The following is a 15,298-nucleotide window of genomic DNA, read 5'->3' as shown; positions in this document are numbered from 1 at the left end:
GGGTTCTGGGCTGGGAGGCCTTCCTGGCCACACGTCCCAGTGGGGTTAGAAGCCACGCTCAGGGTCCTTCTTTCTCCTGTCTCAGATATTCATGGATGTAGGGGGTGGTGGCAAGTACAGGAGGCTCATTTATCAAGACTTCTCCTTCACCCCCATATACTCTCATCCCTTCTCCCATCTGGGACAGAAGAAGTGAGACCCCTGCCACACTGGGAGCGTGTCCTCTGCTAGAAGAGCCCTGGGAGCTGCCAGCAGGCTGCCAGGATGGGGCAGGGGCCTCCCTGCAGAGTCCTGCTGGGCCCTGGGTGGGCTGACGGGGTGGGCCCTTACTCCTGGGACAGAACTCAGTCGCCCTGGGCAGGAACAGATTGCTCTGGCTGGAGCCTCGCTGTGAGTGAGGTGTGAAGTTCCTATTAAAGGCCCGGTTTGGCAAGGACCTCACTGTCCTCCCCACGGTGGCGGCAGGCTCCCAGGGGCTCTTCCCCTGCTCTCACTGAGGTCAACAGATATCAGCATTGATGGAGTTGGGAAGCCTGCAGACATCTACCTCCACCAAACTTTCCAAGAGACCGAGGTCTGAGTAGGGGAGGGACATGACCATGTCCTCTATTCACCCCGAGGCAGAAGGAACACAGGTGCCAGGAGTTTCCACACTGCCCCTCTCAGCTTCAAGCCATAATAAACACAAAAAAACAAAAACTATGGCTCTTGGTACCCACAAATGCCAGGCCCCATACAGACATCTCATTTAGTCTTTCCAGCAACCCCACATTTAGTAAGTGAATACATTAAGGCTCAGAAAGGTTAAGTGACATTTGGTGGCAGTAAGTCACACATACTTGCTATTAAGTGGCAGAACTAGAATCTGAACCCAGGACTTGCCATACAAAGCCCTTTTCTCTCTGGGGCACCAGAGAAACCACGAAAGCAGTGGTTCTCAGAGAAACCACGAAAGCAGTGGTTCTCAGCAGGGGGAGATTTTGATCCCCAGGGACGTTTGGCACTGTTTGGAGACATTTTTAGTTGTCATGATCAGGGAGTGCTGCTTCTAGCGGGTGGAGGCCAGGGATGCCGCTCAACATCCTGCCATGCCCAGGACAGCCTCCGCCCGCCATCGGCCCCCCACCGCCAGCAAAGAGTGAACTGGCCCAGGGCGAATAGTGTCAAGGTTGAGAAAGTCAGCGTTCCACCAGTACCAGCGCCTCCCTGACAGCTCCGACAGTCACTGAGCCTCCACTGGGCCCTGCCACCAGCAGGAACTCGTTGCTGGGTGAACTTTTAGGCTTTCGGGTCTGTTCCCAGCAGCTCGGTCAACTGTTAATGTGACACGGAATGATCATGGGTCAGAAGGCAGGGGGAGGAGAGAAGGCCTTATTCACCCACCAGCCTGCCACCCTGGGTCCGGGTTTTCTGGGCTTAGAGCAGAGTTGATAAGTCCTCTGGAGCATTCGGAGAAGGAGGCTGCCTCACTGAGCCATGGGGAAGTTCTGGACTGGAAGGAGGGCGATTCAGGCCCCTGTCTTGCTGTGTGACCTGGGCCAGTCCCTACACTCTCTGGTTCCCTCTCCTCTCCAGAACCAGAGAGCTCACGTACTCCCGGGACTGGGCGCCGACCCCCGCCCGCACCAGCCTCTCTGCTCTCACTTCAGGACCTCCAGGTGGTTCCTTCTCCAGGAAGTCCCATATTAGCATATCGGTAGTTAAGAACCAGCGCAAACACCCTTATCCTGTACTTCTTCCATAAAGGCAGCCGTTGTTTGATGACACAGGCTCCCCCCTGAAACTCAACCCAGCTCTTTTCACCAGGAAGGAAATGAAACGTCTCACGTTTCCCCCTGGGTCCTGGATCAGAGGGTGCGCTCTTCCTCCCCTCCTCATCCGCCCGCGCCTCGTCTAAGCGGCGGGAAGAGCGAAGGGCTGGGGGCGGGTGGAAAGAGGGGCGCCGGGTCCTGACATCCTGGTTCCCCGCCAGGCTTCGACCGCTACTTCTCCAGCCGCACGCTGGACAACAACCGGCGCAACATATGGTTTGCCGAGTTCTGGGAGGACAACTTCCACTGCAAGCTCAGCCGCCACGCGCTCAAGAAGGGCAGCCACGTCAAGAAGTGCACCAGTGAGCTCGCGCGGGGGGCGGGGCCGGGGGCGGGGCCGGGAGGCGCAGGGTTAGGAGGCGGGGACAGGGGCGGGGTCGGGAGGAGCCGGGTTAGGAGGGGGGGGCCTGGAGGGGCGGGGTCTGGAGCGGGGGCCAGGAGGGGCGGGGCCAGGACTGATTCGAAGTCCAGTGGGTGGGCTCTCTCAGGCCCCCAGCCGTCGGTGACGCTGCTTACAGGGGAAGGGTCTCCTGGATCTGGGCAGAACTGCCCTCTGGCTGACCACCTTGAGCTTCATCCGGGCGTCCATATGGCGAGCCCACAGAACTGACTGACCCCAGCTGCCCGGTGCACCCTGCCACTCACTGGTCTGAGCGTCTCTAACTCCTTGAGGGTCCCGCAGTCACTCTACAGACATCAGTTTGACTCCCAGAGCTTGGCCCTTTTCTAAGCATCTTGGATGTAGCAGGGAATGAAAGCCAAAAAGCTCTTGGCGTTTTTATTCTAATCGGGAGACAGACAATAAACAAGATTAAAAAAGTAAACTGTAGACTATGTCAGAAGGAAAATGTGCAGTAGAAACAAAATAGATAAGAGTCTGGCTTCCCTGCAAGGCAGCGTTTCAGCAGAGCCCTGAAAGGGGCAGGGAATGAGCCGTGGGAGGATGGGACGACGGGCCTCTCACAGATTGGAAACAGAGGCTCAGAGAAGGTAAGCAATGGTACCTGAGTTCCCACACATGGAAGGCAGTAGAGCAAGATGTGGACCCAGAACTGAGCTCTCAATCGTTGGCCCACTACTGTGGCTGCCTTGGCGTGTCCACATTAGATATGGTTGGATGTGGGTCCTTGTGAGTTCTTGGTCTGCGTAACTCTGCAGCAGGACCTGGTGTCAGGGACCTTGGGAGGGCTCTGGGTACCGCTCAACCTGAGCCAGCTGTGCCCTCTCGGGGCCTTGACTTTCTCATCTGAAAGCCAGCCCAGAGGGTGTCTGGGGATGCAGGTGAGAAGGCTGATGGGAGGCACTTCGTAAGATGGTGGCTCTCAAGCCTGGCTGTGCATCAGCATCACCTGGAGCTTTTAATACTCTCCCAGGTCAGAATGGCCATCATCAAAGATCTACAGACAGTAAAGGCTGGAGAGGCTGTGGAGAAAAGCGAACCCTCTTGCACTGCTGGTGGGAATGTAAACTGATACGCCACTATGGAGAACAGTCGGAGAAGGCAATGGCACCCCACTCCAGTACTCTTGCCTGGAAAATCCCATGGGCGGAGGAGCCTGTTAGGCTGCAATCCATGGGGTCGCTAAGAGTCGGACACAACTGAGTGATTTCACTTTCACTTTTCACTTTCATGCATTGGAGAAGGAAATGGCAGCCCACTCCAGTGTTCTTGCCTGGAGAATCCCAGGGACGGGGGAGCCTGGTGGGCTGCCGTCTATGGGGTCATACAGAGTCGGAAACGACTGAAGTGACTTAGCATAGCATATGGAGAACAGTATGGAGATTCCTTAAAAAAAAGCTAGGAATAAAACTATTATGTGACCCAGCAGTCCCCCTACCGGCCATATACCCTGAGAAAACCACAACTCAAAAAGACGCATATAGCCCAGTGTTCATTGCAGTGCTATTTACAATAATCAGAACATAGAAGCAACCTAGATGTCCATCAACAGATGAATGGATAAAGAAGTTATGGTTCATATATACAGTGGAATATTACTCAGCCATAAAAAGAACAAATTTGAGTCAGTTCTAGTGAGATGGATGAACCTAGAGCATGTTATACAGAGTAAAGTGAGTCAGAAAAACGAATATCATACATTAACACATATATGGAGTATAGAAGAATGGTACTGATGAACCTATTTGTAGGGCAGGAATAGAGATGCAGACGTGGAGAAAGGACTTGTGGACACAGCAGGGGAAGGAGAGGGTGGGACGAATTGAGAGAGAAGCATTGAAACATACACATTATCATATGTGAAACAGACAGCTAGTGGCAAGTTGTGTCTAACACAGGGAGCTCAACCCAGTGCTCTGTGACAACCTAGAGGGGTGGGGTGCAGGGTGGGAGGGACGTTCAAGAGCCAGGGGATGTATGTATACTTATGGCTGATTCACGTTGTATGGCAGAAAGCAACACGACATTGTAAAGCAATTATCTTCCAATTAAAAAAAAAAAACAACAGACCAGGGCCTCACCCCCAGACCCACAAAGCAGAACTTTGGGAGTGGATTGTTTTTCAAGCTCTCCCAGTGTGTATTTAGGGCTGGGAATATTGGGCAAGAGCAGCTTTGTTCACATCCAGTCACTTGGGGTTCTTTTCAAATGCTGATGCTTGGCTCCTAGCCCCAGACATTCTGATGGAATTGGTCCTGTGTGCCACCAGGGCATTGGGATTTTTTAAAAGGTGCCCCAGGTGGTTTACTGTGCAGCCAAGTATGGGAACCACTGGCTTGGAAGGAGAGGTGGGTGATAGGAGGGGGAATGGTGTGCGCCCCAGGTGAGGGGAAGGCTTGAGCAAAGCAGGAGAGCCTGGAGTGAACTCTGGGTGGCCAGGAAGCACCGAAGGACAGCATGTTCCAGCTGACCTGGATCCTTCCTGCTGCCTCGGAAGCCCCAGCAGGGACTGGTGAGGGTCCTCGTGTGGCCCCAGGCCAGGCACAGTGAACTCACCCATGTCTGGGTAACGTGAGGGGTGGGGGAGCTGTGGGGGAACGTTTGTGGAAGCTGAGACCACCCTGGATGAGGGGAGGCAGCCCTGTCTTCCCGTGGCCCCGCCCAGGTTTGAGCTGAGCTGGTCCCTTGGAAGAACATCTCAGGCCAGGAGGGCCGGGGTGACACCCAAGGACTATGGGCTTGGGACTCGGCACCTGTTAGTGTGTCAGGGACTGGGTCTGACTCCGCTTCCTTCTGGCTCTGTGACCTGGGACAAGTAACCTGTCTGAGTCCCAGAGAGGGCAGGGAAGCCACCACCCCTCTCAACAGGTTGTTGGGAGGATAGGTGATGTGTTTGAAGGGTATGAAGAAGCTGGCTGAAAAATGATGGATATGGTAAGTGCTCGTAAAATGGTGATTGCTGGGGACTTCCCTGGCAGTCCAGTGGTTAGGACTCTGTGTTACCAATGCGGGGGGCGAGGATTTGGTCCCTGGTGTGGGAACTAAGACCCTCTATGCCTCAGGTTAAGCCAAAACAATAAATAGCCTACTTCCAAACTTTCTTTAAAAAAAATTGATGGTAGTTGTTGATAGAGAGGAAAGGGGAAAGGTGGAATTTAGATGCAATTGGGTAATTTAACAGTTTAAGTCTGTCGTAAGGATTCTGTTAGCTGTAGGATCCCCAGTGACGGAGGACAGCGTCATAATTGTTGCACCCATTTTACAGAAGAGGACACTGAGGTGACTGGTGAACACTGTGGTGCTAGAGAATGGGCAGAACTGGATTGGTACCCAGGCGGTTTGGCTCTCCTGCCTGCCTGTCCTGCCGCCCTCCCGTCCATGGTCCGAGCCCCTCTTCTTGCTGGCCCTCAGCCAGCCCTGTGTTCTCCACCTGCCTCACTCTCTCTCCCAAGCCTAGCTTCCCACTCAGCTCTCCCAGGATGCTGCTGTCCACGCTGGTGGCGTTGGGTGGGTCCACTCTGGTCCCCTCGATGCTAACGGTTTGGCCTCTGCCTGTCAGTCCCACGGGCCCTGCTGTCCTGCCCACGGTCTCACTGGGAGCTCCTGTGTTTCCCTGCCCTGTGCTCTGCCAAATCCACGCCTTCCTGCCCCAGGACGAGAACAGGCCTGGTGACCTTCCGAGAGGGCGGGAAGGACCATCTCATGCTGGGGTCTTCCACTTGGGAAGATCTGATTCATCCTTCAGAATCTGACGGTGTTAAATTGAATTCCCCTCCAGATTAGGATTTGACAGCCAGTTGTTCTTTGGGAGAGGATCCCAGGAAACTTTGGTTGCAGAGGTAAGGTGGCCACCAAGGGTGTAATACCAAGCAGGTCACCCCCGCGAACAGCTGGAGCTTTACTCCCCTGGGGTCTCTGGGGACAGAATGAAGCATGCCTGCCAGTCATCCCACTGGAGGTGTGAGGGAGCCGGGGTGTGTGTATACCAACTCTCATCAATCTTTTTTAAAAAATTGATCAATTTTAAATTGTTTCTTGGCTGCACCATGTGACTTGTGCGCTCTTAGTTCCCCAGCCAGGGATTGAACCTGGGCCCTGCCAAGTCCTAACCACTGGACCTGCCAGGGCATTCCCTCCTGCAATCATTTTAAAAAATTGATTATTTAATATTTTTTTGGCTCCACTGTGTGGCTTGTGGGATCTTAATACTCCAACCAGGGATTGAACCTGGGGCCCAGCAAAGACAGTGCTGAGTCCTGACCTGGCAGGGGAGCCCCTCCTGTCAGGCATTGCTGGCTCTCCCTGGAGGATGTTAATCCTTCAATGCCTTGTCCAAATGGCAAAGAGGGCTTCTGTGGCCAGAGAGCCTCAGAAGAGCAGCAGATACTGGCAGTCTTTTGGCAGATATTGGGCTGTGTGTTAGACGCTTAGTCGTGTCCGACTCCTTGCGACCCCATGGACTGTAGCCTGCCAGGCTCCTCTAGTCCATGGGGATTCTCCAGGCAAGAATACTGGAGTGGGTTGCTATTTCCTTCTCCAGGAGATTGGGCTGGTGTGTCTCAAAATGGCAAGGGGTCGTGGGCACCCGTTGTTTCTCAAATGCACAGCTGTGAGAGTCCCCCTTAGCAGGGTGTGAATCCTGGTGCTGCCACTTCCCTAGCTGTGTGACCTTGGGCAGGTCATCTCTTGAGGCCTCAGTTTCCTCATCTGTAAAATGGGAATCGTACTACCCACTCCCATCCCTTGATCCCCATCCTGAGCAGAGCTGCCTTGCTCACGGTTTCCTGGGGAATGCGGGGGAAGTTGTCTGAAGGAAGCACAGGAAGGTGGCCTGCGGCCTGCCCCCCACCTGAACGAGACAGGGGTCACTGAGCGGGCGTCTCGGCAGCTGTCAAGTCCTGTGGGAGGGCAGCGCCTGCTTCCCTCCTCTTCTCCTGGCCCCTCCCTGGGAGCCTGCAGAACAGGGTTTGGGGATTAAAGCTGTAAACAAGGCAGATGTGGCATCTGTCTTCTTGACAGCTCTGCCAGCCAGGTGATGGCTGAGTGGAGGAAGGTCTGGTTTATGAGGAGATAGGAGAATTTACTGCCTGCTGCTCCTAGGGGCTGGGAGCTGTGAGAGGGAGGGCTGCCGTGTGGCTGCTGGGGATGTGTGGGGAGATGCCAATCACCCAGCCTGTGTTAGCAGCAGTAACAATAGTAACAGCTGATATTTATATAGCGTGTATTACATGTCAATTTCTGCTCTGATATTTTGCATTTACTCTCCACAGCAACCCATTTTACAGATGAGGAAAGTTAAAGTGTAGCCGCTCAGTCGTGTCCGCCTCTGTGACCCCATGGACTATAGCCCGCCAGGGTCCTCTCCCGTGGAATTCTCTAGGCAAGAATACTGGAGTGGATTGCCATTCCCTTTTCCAGGGGATCTTTCCAACCCAGCTGTCGAACCTGGGCCTCCCACATCGCAGACAGATTCTTCACCACTTGAGCCACAGTGGAAGCAAAGGAAAACTGAGGTGCAGAGAGGCTAAAGATTTTCCCAAGATCATTCAGGAGTAAATGGCAAAGCTGGAATTTGAACCCTGGCCATCTGGCTCCAGGGATGTCCTGCCTCAGGCCAGCTGATGTCCATCCCCAGAGCCCTCCTGGCTATTGCAGCCTGGCTTTAACAGTGTTTTTCAACTCCACACTCCTAAGGGAACTGGGGAGAGGAAGGAAGACCCACATTTGGGATTACGTACTATGCTCCAGGCTGTGCCATGCATTAGGGGAGCTCACGTTTGCTCAAGCCATCAGCCATGTGGTGGCCAGAGGAGTCCTGAGCCCTTCCCCTCTGTGCTGTTGCTCACTTGTTCAACTAGCATTTTCTCAGGCTGGCTGTGTCCCCAGCCCTGTGCTGGGCTCTGGAGGGGAGCAGACCTGCCCCGTGGAGCTCCCCCTGCCAGTGGGAGACTGTGTGGCCTCACGGATGGTGTACACAATAGTGAGGTCCCAGTGGTCAGAGCCGAGGGCCTCCGGAGGCTTAATCCTGAGACAGGAGAAGACAGATCCAGGAGGCCTCCTCCTGGAGAGAAACTGAGAGTGCTGGGAGACCAGGGATGTGGCATTTTTAAATCAGGAGGTCCGAAGTCCTCACTGAAAAAGTGACTGGGAAAGAACTTGCCAGGCAGAAAGTACAGCATGTGCAAAGGCCTTGAGGTAGGCTCAGGCCTGACAGATTCAGGGAGCAGTGAGGAGGCCCACGTGGCTAAAACAGAGGGCAATAGGTAGCAGCTGAGGTCTGAGGGGTAGGGTGGGCTGACACAGTGTGTGTGTGGGGCCTGGTTGGCCATTAGTAAGGTTTTAGTCATTATTAACACAGAATGAGACAAAGCCATGACAGGGTTTGAAAAAGGATTAGCGTGATAAGATTTATGTAATAATGGGCTCATTCTGGCTGCCTTCTGGAGCAGAGCCAGAGACGAGAGTTCGGGGCTGTAGGCTGGGGTGGGAGGTGATGGGAACCTGGAGCAGGTGGTGGCCATGGAGATGGTGAGAAGTCTGATTCTTTATCAATTTTGCAGTGTGGCTGCAGAGTTTGTTAAAGGATTTGCGGTGAGAGAAAGATGACAGAAAATCAAGGAGGACTCTAGGGTTCTTGGCTGTACTTTGAGATGGGGGTGGGGGAGCATGGAGAGTCAGGCTGAGTCATGGGGAGATTCCTTGGAGAGGTGGGTGCAAAACCCAGGCTGAAGTTTGTCAGGAGGAAAACGGAGGAGAGAAATTGATGACGAGTAAGTGAGTAAGGGCCGCTCTTCTGAGAAGTTTTGTTGTAAACAGAGAGAGAGAGATGCTAGCTGGGAAAACAGTGGGGTCAGGAGAGGGTTTTGTTTGTTTAAATGGGAGAAATTAGAGCATATTTGTATGTTGCCAGCAAAGATCAAGCAGAGGAAAATCTAGAAGCTGCTGGCAGGAGAGGGAGCATGGCTGGGTGAGGGGGGAGAAGGGACATCTACGTGAGGGGCTGGCTGTGACTGTGGCCCCCTCCCCAGAGAGCTCTTGGGCTGGGGGGGTGATGTTGGAGTCTCAGAACCAGTAAGGGGCAGAGAAGGGCCTTCCCTGGGAGCTGGCCTGTCCAGGTGCCAAGTGTGGACTCTGCTACACATGTCACTCTATTCTAATGGTCCCTGGAGCTACCCTCATTTCAGACAAGCCAACTAAAGCCCAGAGATACTATGCAACTCAGCCCATAAGAGGCTGTATTGGGGTGGGGAGGAGGACAGTGTTTCAAGCTGCTCCCATCTGGCCGGACATCCATATCCTGTTTCTCGAACTTGGGTCAGTGGACATCTGGGGATACATTCTTTGTTTTGTTTGTTTGCTTTTCAAAAGTCATTTCTTTGGTGGTGCCGGGTCTTAGATGTGGTAGGTGAGGTCCTTTAGTTGCAGCACGTGGGATCCGGTTCCCTGACCCGGGATGGAACCTGGGTCCCCTCCACTGGGAGCTCAAAGTCTTAACCACTGGACCACCAGGGAAGACCCTGGGGATACATTCTTTGTTCTGTTTGTTTGCTTTTAAAAAATCACTTATTTGGCGGTGCCAGGTCTTAGCTGTGGCATGTGGGGTCCTTTAGTTGCAGCATGTGGGTCTAGTTCCCTGACCCGGGATCGAACCTCCCTCCACTGGGAGCTTGGAGTCTTAACCACTGGACCACCAGGGAAGACCCTGGGGATACATTCTTGAGGTCAGACTCTCAGGGACCCAGGAGTTCCTTGACGATTCCTGAACTTTGCATTTTCATTCAATGGCCATCCAGAAGTGGTCTTTACTGATTGTGAAGACAGCGTCTCTGCTCCTGTGATTATTTGCAGTTGGAAATCAATGTCACCGCCAGGATTTCAGCTTCTGATGTGTTTTCACCCTGGGATCTTCCTGGGACAGAACCACCTTCCCTCAGAACGGGACTGGGTCTGGCTCAAGGTCGGGGAGCCCTGGGCTGTACCACCCATGAGAGCCCAAAGGGGAGCACCTGAGAGGGAATCAGGAGCTCCCCCCTCGCCCTTCACCTCCCTGCCCCAAAGGTGCTGATCGTTAAAGGCCCGTGAGGCACTGGGGCTAGTTCAGGGTTCCCCGGGATGAGAGCTGACACAGCTGAGGCCAAGTTTGGGAGAACAGACGTGGGGTAGAGGGGACCAGGCTGAGTTGTTTAGAGGTCCCCTAACCAGAAAGTCCCTTTGACAGCAAAGAGATCAAACCAGTCAATCTTAAGGGAGATCAACCTTGAATATTCACTGGAAGGACTGACGCTAGAACTGAAATTCCAGTATTTTGGTCATCTGATCCCAACAGACAACTCATTGGTAAAACCCCTGATGCTGGGAAAGATTGAGGGCAGAAGGAGAGAAGGTTGTCGGGATGAGATGGCTGGACAGCGTCACCGATGCAATGAATATGAACTTGGGCAAACTCTGGGAGATGGGGAGGGACAGGGAGGGCTCGCATGCTGCAGTCCATGGGGTTGCAAAGAGTTGGACACGATTGGACGACTGAACAACAGCCACAACCAGGAAGGCAGGTGGCTTGATGGAGGTTGAAAAAGGGGAGGGGCTGGCAGACACGGTGGGCTGGGTGGGGCTGAAGAACAAGTGTGCTACCACAGACGAGGAGGGGAGCCTGCTATGTGACTTGGGGGTGCTGAGCAGGACATGGGGGCAGGACCTGGGGACCCTAAGAAAAGCCCGCCTGTTCCAGGGAGGTGGCTCAACCACAGGTGGAGTCAGGAAAGAGGGGGAGTGGCCAGAAAGGACAGGTGTCAGCTTCCTCCCCTACCCCTGTATCAGTGGACAAGCTGGCCTGGGCCCTGTCCGTGGGGTGGGCACCCCACGCTCATCTCGTGAGGGGGGCGGGGAGAGTCAGCATATGCCAGGCTGCATGCAGAGGGGCAGCCGGGCTGGGTGGAGGCCTCGGGCAGTGGGGAGTTGTCCCTTGGGGGAGTGTCAGGGAGGAGAGGAAAAGGGAAGCTTAGAGAACAGTAGGTACATGGTATGACGTTGTGTGTCTTATTGATACATCTGTGCCTCCTTGAATCCTATCAGCGGCCCCACAAAGTAAGCATGATTACCCTGGATTCTCATCTAGCGATGTAAGCGTTGCTTAACCCGGTCAGAGGGCTGGTCCAGAGCAGAGCCATGCACCAGCTCTCCTTAGGGGGATCCTGGGATCCTCCTATCCTGCTCCCTTGAAGTTTGCCTGACAGATGAAAACCGGTGTGGATGTTGGCCTGTCTGTACGTAGATGCCAGTGTACAGATCTGTGGATATGTGCAGTATGTCCACACACCTATGTTAATTACCCGTGTGGACTTGAACCTGGGGCTGCGGACCCTGAGGTGTCCCCCTGGCGGCCCCCCAGCACCACTTTGCCAGTGGGATGAACGCCCCGGGAGCAGCCTCCGGCCTTCAGCCGGCAGGGGTGGGGCTGTGTGTTCCCTCAGATGGGCCGCCCTGAGGCCTAGGCCCCGCTGTTCTCTGGAGCCCCCGTGGGCGAGCCTCACACCTGGCATTGGTGCCTTCCCTTCACGCCCTCGTCTCACTTCCTTACCGTTGACTTGTGCTTTCAGCATCACCTCCAGATAAAATGCCTGTGCTCACATCCTTGTCAGGACCTGTTTGTGGGGCTTCTCCGCCAGCAGTGAATCTGGATAGCCACATGCGTGTAGAGGTGCTGTGCTAATCATGTAGCTGTGTCTGTAGAGCATGTGTGTATGTGGCCACTTCTGTTTCCGTACGTTTGGCTGTGGATGTGTGTACAGAGATGTGTGTAAATGCAGGCACGTTTGTGTTGTGACTCTACGTGTGCAGATGTGGAAATGTGTGAGTGTATATGTGGTTGATTTGCCATACCTTTCTGTGAGGAAGTGTGTCTGTGTGTGTACACGTGAGCCTAGACCTCAGGAGGAATGTGGCTGGGTGGGGTGAGTTTTGAGGAGGTGAGGGGGGAGACCGGGAGGAGCTATGGTTATTTCAACCTTGAAAACTCATTTCAATTACAATTTACAACCTGCAGACAAAGGCTGCAGTCGCCGTAGTAACCGCAGCTGCGGGGGTTTTGACGCGGGGAAAATCCTTTCGCTGACGGTTCTGGGGCTGGCTGTCACCCGTGGCCGAGCCAAACGCCTCTCTGGCTCACTATGCCTCGGGACACAATTAGGACATCTTCAGACCGTCGCTGCTGCCATTGCTGCCACGTGTCCGGAATTGATCTCCAGGAGCTCTCGGAAATCTGTGTCTTGCTTCCTCCCAGAACTGCGATTCCCACACCTTGGCCTGGGGGTCCCTCCCCCCACCCCCCACAAGAGGGGTTCTCTGACCTCGGCTTCCCTCCACAGCCCCCTGCCTCCTCTAGCCCTGCAGACAGGGATGCTTGGCTCCTGCTTAGGCCTGGTCAGACGCCCCAGAGAAGGGGAAGGAGGCAAATCTGGATGAATGGAGGGAGAAGAAGGAGGGGACGGCTCAGGGTGGCAGACACTCTTTGGGAGCCAGAGAGATCTAGGTTCAAATCTCATCCACTCAGCGGCCAGGCCAGTCCCCAGGTGTGTAGGAACACCTGCCGGTGGTCAGGATTCCCTCAAGCCTCGGTATTGCCCTCGACTACCTGTGAACCTCCTCCTCTGTGAGGGCGGCTAGTCTGGCCTGCCTCTCAGAGGCTCAGGGCAAAGGAAGCATCGGCTACGCTGCAGGGTTATTTGCTGGAGTCAAGGGTGTACAGAGAGCCTCACTGGTTATGGGTGCAGCTTCCAACATTCAGGACAGCGCGTCTTGACCTTGCTTAGCTTGTGTTTGTGACCCACGCCCCCAAAGGGAGCACACTTAGGGTCTGTCATTGTCGCTTCTTGTGGGGCTTAGGGGAGGGCCTTGTGTGTGTGAGACGGAGTGTGTGGAGGGGGCAGACTCAAGGCCCGCCACTCCCTTACAGATAGAGACCCTTTGCAGGGCGCCTCACTGCCCTGTTATCTCATTTGTCACTGGGGGCAGACTTGAGACAAAAGTCAACCATGTGAAAGTGTGTTGGGGAATCTCCAGAAATCGACGGCTGGCCCTGTGGCAACTCTGGGGGTCGGGGGGTGGATCTCGAGGGGCTGTGCTCCAGGGCCGCTGACAGCCCACAGGACCCCGGAGCCAGGCAGAGGTGGGCCCCCCTGGTGAGGGGCTCCTGTGAGGTCATCTGCACTCCATGTGTGACCCCAGTGAGATCACGTGGTCCCAGACCTGCATGGCCCAAGGATGCATGCTTCAGCTGGACCGCTAAGGGGGACCCCTGGGAAGCCGGAAGCGGAGAGGCAGAGGGCAGGTCTGCCAGAGGGCAGCTCTGCCAGGGTGCCTTACCCGGTGTGTCCTTGGCCTGGGGAGAGCCCTGCCCCCTCTCTCTAGCGGCCGCAGCTGCCCCCTCCATCCCGGTTAATAACTCAGTCTCTCATCCGTATGAAATGAGGGTGTGATGGGAGCTCTGGGGACGTGGAACGGCGAGATGCAGACAGAGGACGGGACCCGGGGGCCGGGGGTGAGGGAAGGGCCCGCAGCTGGGGCTTTCCACACAACCCTATCCCAGCCTCTTCTGTCACCCTCTGGGAGCAAGATTGTCCCTTGAGCTTCTCTCCTGGCTACTGGAACCTGTGATCAGAAGCCTTGAACAAGAGGGCAGGCCGCTGAGGCTGGATAACCTACCTCTCCCGTCCATTCACCTGTTGTGCCGTGGATGAGAGACAGCTTTGCCTGTTGGCACAGCTCTGCCTTCCCCGGAGCTCCGAGGTGGGCGGGGCTTAGACCCCTCTGTGCCCTCGTGTTTAACGTGCTTCTGCAGCGCTTGGCAAGCACCGGGCCTCTCTACGACCTGTTGTGAACATAGACCCGTTTAGCCTCGTGGGGGCCCTATCCCGACCCTATGAGCTAAACACCATTGGCATCCTCATCTTGCAGTCTAGGAGACTGAAGCCCACCAGGTGAGGTGGCAGGTCCAAGGTCATAGCTAGATGATGTGTTCGAGCTGGGGTTCCTGCCCAGACAGTCTGGTGCGAATGCAGTGCAGTGGGTAGCCAAGGGCTCAGCCTTGAAGACCACCCTGTCTCCAGCCCCAAGGCCATGCTGCAGAAGCTGTGGCATGTCTGGAGCCAGCAGTTCCCCCAGAGCCAACCGGGAATCTGCCCCTAAACTGTCCAGTCTGGGTACTGGGGGCCTCTGATCTGTGACCCCGAGGTTAGGGTACTGGAGTCAGGTTCTGACCTTGGTCACAGTCTCTTGGTGGCCAACATAGGAAGAGGAGATGTGCCACCAGCTCCATGGGAGCCCTGGGCAGCAGGGCTCAGTGACCATGAATTAGCTAAAAGTAGAAGAACTTAGGGGTAACCTGTGGATCCCTGAGGCCTCAACCTGGCTCCCACATGACACCCATTGAAGTCCCAGGCCCATGGCCCCTTGAGGTGCCACTCACCCTGCTGGCCGCTGGGGAATTACCTCTGTAAGATGTGGCCCTGGCCCTCTAGCAGGGAGGCATGGGTGTGTGTCTGTGTGTGTTTAAGGGTTAATTACATCATCCTGGCGGTGATGGAGGAGGCTGCCATGCAGGCTCTGTGCAGGGCTGTGGGCTTGGGAGGGGAAGCTGGGGTCCCTAGCAGTCTGCCCATCCTCCCCTTTCCTCTCCTCTGCCGTCCCCCGGTTCTCCACTCAGAGCTCCTGCCCCTCCCAATTCCCTGCCCTCCCCGCTGCAATCAGCCTCTTTAAGTCACTCAGGCGTACAGGCGGGGGGCCGGAGCACCTGGTCAAATCCAGCTCTGTGTGGTCCTGGGAAGCCGGGGAGCTTTTCTGTGCCTCAATGTTTTCATATCTGTAGAAATGAATGGGGATCATTACCTCATAGCATTGCTGTGGTTATCTGATGACTTCCATACATAAAGAGCTTAAAACAGCACCTGACACAGAGTAGATGCTCCTTAGAAGTTAGCAGTCCGTATTCTCCATCATCATTATGACCCAGGCCTGGGGCTCCTCCTCCTCCAGAAAGCCTTGCTGGCCTGCTCTAGCCCCGCAGCCTCTGGAGCCCAGCTTAGAAGCCCTC

The 15,298-nt window shown here is 55.1% G+C and overlaps 1 protein-coding gene and 1 long non-coding RNA gene across 4 annotated transcripts in view; one reads left to right on the top strand and one right to left on the bottom strand.

Moving 5' to 3' along the window:
• GRM4 (glutamate metabotropic receptor 4) overlaps positions 1-15,298 on the top strand; it is a 114,996-nt gene that overhangs the window by 80,414 nt on the left and 19,284 nt on the right. For all 3 annotated transcript variants that reach the window (XM_086370625.1, XM_086370622.1, XM_086370623.1), the window contains exon 6: positions 1,973-2,113. In XM_086370625.1, coding sequence (XP_086226751.1) covers positions 1,973-2,113 — 141 coding nt within the window. The remainder of the gene's footprint in view (positions 1-1,972; positions 2,114-15,298) is intronic.
• On the bottom strand, positions 748-2,126 carry LOC147346607 (uncharacterized). Its single transcript, XR_015152686.1, has 2 exons — positions 1,828-2,126; positions 748-1,314 (listed from the first exon to the last, which is right to left on the bottom strand). It is a non-coding gene; the product is annotated as an uncharacterized LOC147346607 (long non-coding RNA).

The sequence above is a fragment of the Bos grunniens genome, chromosome 23 (assembly GCF_055505025.1).
Source record: "Bos grunniens cultivar Pamir isolate PY7600 chromosome 23, Bosgru_T2T1.0, whole genome shotgun sequence".
In the NCBI taxonomy this organism is placed as follows: Eukaryota; Metazoa; Chordata; class Mammalia; order Artiodactyla; family Bovidae; genus Bos; species Bos grunniens.
The sequence above is the reverse complement of the archived record's forward strand: the minus strand, read 5'-3'. Positions and strand labels throughout refer to the sequence as shown.